Source organism: Orycteropus afer, unplaced genomic scaffold, assembly GCF_000298275.1.
Source record: "Orycteropus afer afer isolate SDZICR_OR568_19922 unplaced genomic scaffold, OryAfe1.0 scaffold00517, whole genome shotgun sequence".
In the NCBI taxonomy this organism is placed as follows: domain Eukaryota; kingdom Metazoa; phylum Chordata; class Mammalia; order Tubulidentata; family Orycteropodidae; genus Orycteropus; species Orycteropus afer.
In genome coordinates, this window is record NW_006922104.1 from 1,513,962 (window position 1) to 1,518,090 (window position 4,129).

At 38.5% G+C, this 4,129-nt stretch overlaps 1 protein-coding gene across 1 annotated transcript in view; it reads left to right on the top strand.

Moving 5' to 3' along the window:
• The window catches only part of MAOB (monoamine oxidase B), a 155,898-nt gene that overhangs the window by 142,123 nt on the left and 9,646 nt on the right, over nucleotides 1-4,129 (top strand). The window contains exon 11 of the mRNA XM_007955610.1: nucleotides 1,269-1,366. Within this exon, the coding sequence (XP_007953801.1) occupies nucleotides 1,269-1,366 (98 nt within the window). The remainder of the gene's footprint in view (nucleotides 1-1,268; nucleotides 1,367-4,129) is intronic.

Here is a 4,129-nt window from a genome sequence, read left to right on the forward strand (position 1 = left end):
GATTGCCCAACCTTCCTTCCGAGGAGTGGCTGGTGGGTTTGAACTGCCAGCCTTCTGGTAAGCAGTCAAGTGCCTTAGGCACTGTGCTACCTGAGCTCATGTTACAAATGATTATCCAAGTTCAGGTATAAAATTGCAATATTATTTTTAACAGAATAGTTTTTTTCAAAACCTATTTTAAGCAAATATTTTCCCTTTAACCTTGATTTTATCTTTTCAAAATATTGCTTAATGATAAAACTTACATTGAGTTATTCTAATAAAGAGTTTAAGCTTTGCAAAATCTCAGCTAGCGTTTTGCCTGTACGGAGAAAAATATATATATTTTTCAAGCCAATAATTGTGTCCAAGTACCACCACCAACAGAAATGCTTACATCACACAAACATATAAATTTGTTTGTCTATGGTTCCCTTAGGAGCTCTAAGTGCCTAGGGCATTTGACTGCTAACCAGAAGGCCGGTGGTTCAAACCCACTAGCCACTCCTCAAAAGGAAAGTCGGGCAATCTACTTCTGTAGTGATACCACCTTGGAAACCCAAGGAGGTATCGCTATGAGTCAGATCCAACTTGATGGCAGTGAAGTTTTTTTTTTAAGCTTCCCTCAAGAAAGCTCACTTCCACTCAAAACATAAATCAGGTCATCTTTTTTTCTTGATGGCCATATTTTTCTGCTTTTTCCTGATTCTACCACTCCAGTAAGCATAAATTCCTTTTAAAACTTTTCTCCAAACCAGCAGGCACTGAAAACTTCTTAACAAGTAAAATTGATTTTAAAATGGAAATAGAAAATTGCTGTTTATGAACAGTACCTGAGATGTGAATGAACCAAGTGAGAAACGTTCTAAAGTCAGAATTTCTTAGGAGGTTATTACCAAGGACATTGACCTACCTGAGTCATATCTCTAAAAACTCTAGGATAATGAAGCTCTATTTCAGAAATGGAAGGAGCCCTGGTGGTGCAGCAGTTAAGTGTTTGGCTGCTAATTAAAAGGCTGATAATTCAATGTCACTAGCCACTCTGTGGTAGAAAGATGTGGCAGTCTGCTTCCATAAAGATTACAGCCTTGGAAACCCTCTGGAGCAGTTCTATTCTGTCCTGAAGAGTCACTATGAGTCAGATTTGACACTATGGCAACAGGCTTGGTGTTTCAGAAATATGTTGGTTCTCTGATAAGAAGCCTATTGGGGAAGCCTGTATTTGATTTATTCTCAATAAGATAGCTTTCTTTGAGCTTCCATCAAGCTTTTGTCACTCTGCCTTGCAGCCCGTGCACTATGAAGAGAAGAACTGGTGTGAAGAGCAATACTCTGGGGGCTGCTACACGACCTACTTCCCCCCTGGGATCATGACTCAATATGGAAGGTAAAGTAAAAGTATGTAGTTGTTGTTGTTATGTGCTGTCGAGTCGGACCCAACTCATAGTGACCCCTCCTTGGGTTCCCGAAGCAGTATCACTACGGAAGTAGATTGCCCACCTTCCTTCCAAGGAGTGGCTGGTGGGTATGAACCTCCAGCCTTCTGGTTAGCAGTCAAGTGCCTTAGGCACTATGCTACCAGAGCTCCTAAAGTAAAAGTATACTAAGCTGTAACTGAAATTCCTTGAGCCTGAATTCAAACTCTAAATGGGCTGAAATAGCTCTTCTCCATTGTCTCTTATGAATATGAAAGGATAGAGAAAGAATTCCCAGTTTCTTTCTTTCTTTCTTCCGAGTCTCATGAATTAAGTCATTATAATGCTGCAACATGGTGGCACCTTTTACTCTAAAATCATCTGAAAGAACAATCCTAATCAATACAACCAAAGAAGGTTGTAGCATAAGGATGATGTCTCGGATTCCTAGTGCGGCTTTATCACAAATACCACAAGTCAGTAGATTTAAAGAACTTTATTTTCTCACAGGTCAGGGGGCTAGAAGTCCAAATTTAAGGACCAGCTTTAGAGGAAAGCTCTCTCTATCAGCTCTGAGGGAAGATCCTTGTCTCTTCCAGCATTCCTCAGTTCCTTGGCAATCTTCATGTGGTATCTATCTGCCCCCATTTGTGCCATCTTGTTTCTGTGTCCAAGCTGCTTTTATCATAACTCAGAAGTGATTACGTTTAGGACACACCCTACATTGACATGGCCTCATTCACATAACATTAGATTGCATTATGGAAAACGATTACAGTACATTACATTAGAGCTATAGGTATATCAACCCACTGCCAGAATCAACTCTGACTCTTAGTGACCCCTGTTGGGTTTCCAAGGCTGTAAATCTTTATTGAAGTAGATTACCTCATCTTCCTCCCATGGAGTGCCTGGTGTGTTTGAACCACCGACCTTCTAATTACCAGCCAAATGCCTTACACACTGCACCACCAGAACTCCTTTAGTTATATCCTTTAGGGGCTAGAATTTCACTACATATTTTTGAGGGACACAATTCAATACATAACAGGTGGGAATTTATATAACCAGAGGACTATCTCATATTGTCAGAAGTAGTATCTTTATACTAAATTCAGATCTCAGTAAAACATCCCCAGAACATACTGTATAAATGTCAATATGGATACAACATTATAAAAACCAAATTAATTATGGATTGGAAGTGAAGAGACTTGGGATCTAGTCCTGAATCTACAAATAACCAACTTTGTCATCCTGGGCAGATCATTTCTCCCCTCTGAACTTCATTTTCCTTAGCCAGTATATCAGAAAGTGTAAGATGGTGACAATGAATGATAAATAATTAGCATGTTAATAAGAGTATGAGTCTTTGTTTTCTCCTCTAGTATTTAATTCTAGGATTTGGCCATGTTTCTCAGAAGTTTTCTATTTTGAATTAGTTTTCACTGTTGGGAAGAGAAAAAAGTGAACATGTGATGAAAAGTGGCATTGTTTAAAGAACACAAGTAAACAAATTCACCATGTCTTGCTAAGAACTTTTCTTAAATACCCTTTGCTGTTCACTCCATGCTGGCTATAGATAGTTCCAGATTATTCTATGTATTATTGTCAGTCTCCTGATATCCTATAACATTATCTTATCTATTTTCTCCCTCATTGTTCTTAACCCTTTCTTGGCCCGTGTTACATATAGTGACCACCTATATTTTCTGCATCTGGGGTTCTGGTATCCCACTTTTAGTGTGTGCGTCCATCTGGTGGGAGTCTGTATAATTGTAAATCTGAAGAAACAGGCCTCCTCTCACCAACCCAGCACCAGAGATCCTTTGGAACATATGTGTCCCACTAATTTTTCAAAGTCCATATGACCTCAAAAAAAATTCCATTTCATTCAAAATGGCTTGCATTCCTGAAAACACAGGATATCAACAAAAAATTCAAAGCAGAAAATAAATGAGTCTTGAAAGAGTTGGCTACAGTAAAGGCAGGTGAAGAAAAAGCCACTAACTCAAGCCAACTTATTTGGTTTTCTGATAAAAGGCCCAGTGGTATGCAGTATTGACTAAGATGAAGTATGGGCTTTTGCTCTGGGTATCACTTATCAGAAATAATGACACCCAAGATAGGATGAATAATGACAAGTTGACAGTGCTTCCCTTGCGATATTTTTCTCAGGATAATGACAAGTTGCCAAGTGCTGTGACACCTGTTATGTCCTTTTGTGTACTATATGGGCCTCTGTTTTGACAAGTGATGATGATGTATCTGACCAAGCACATAGGACAACAACACAGATTTTGGCATCTGGTAGAAGTGGTTCAAAACCTGGCTCCATTGTTTTCTACATAAATAGAGTAAAAGGTCATTAAAAAGGTAGGAAAGAGAAAAAAAAAAAGACCAAAATGGATGTCAGAAGAGGTTCTTAAACTTGCTTTTGAATGGAGAATAGCTAAATTAAATGGAAGAATTGATAAGGCAAAAGAGCTGAACAGAAGATTTCAAAGGGTGGCTCAAGAAGACAAAGTATTAGAATGAAATGCACAAAGACCTGGAGTTAGAAACCCAAAAAGGAAGAACATGCTCCTTTCTCAAACTGAAAGAACTGAAGAAAAAATTCAAGTTTTGAGTTCCAATATTGAAGGATTATATGTGCAAAATATTGAACGATGCAGGAAACATCAAAAGAAGATGGAAGGAATACAGAGAGTCACTGTACCAAAAAGAATTAGTTG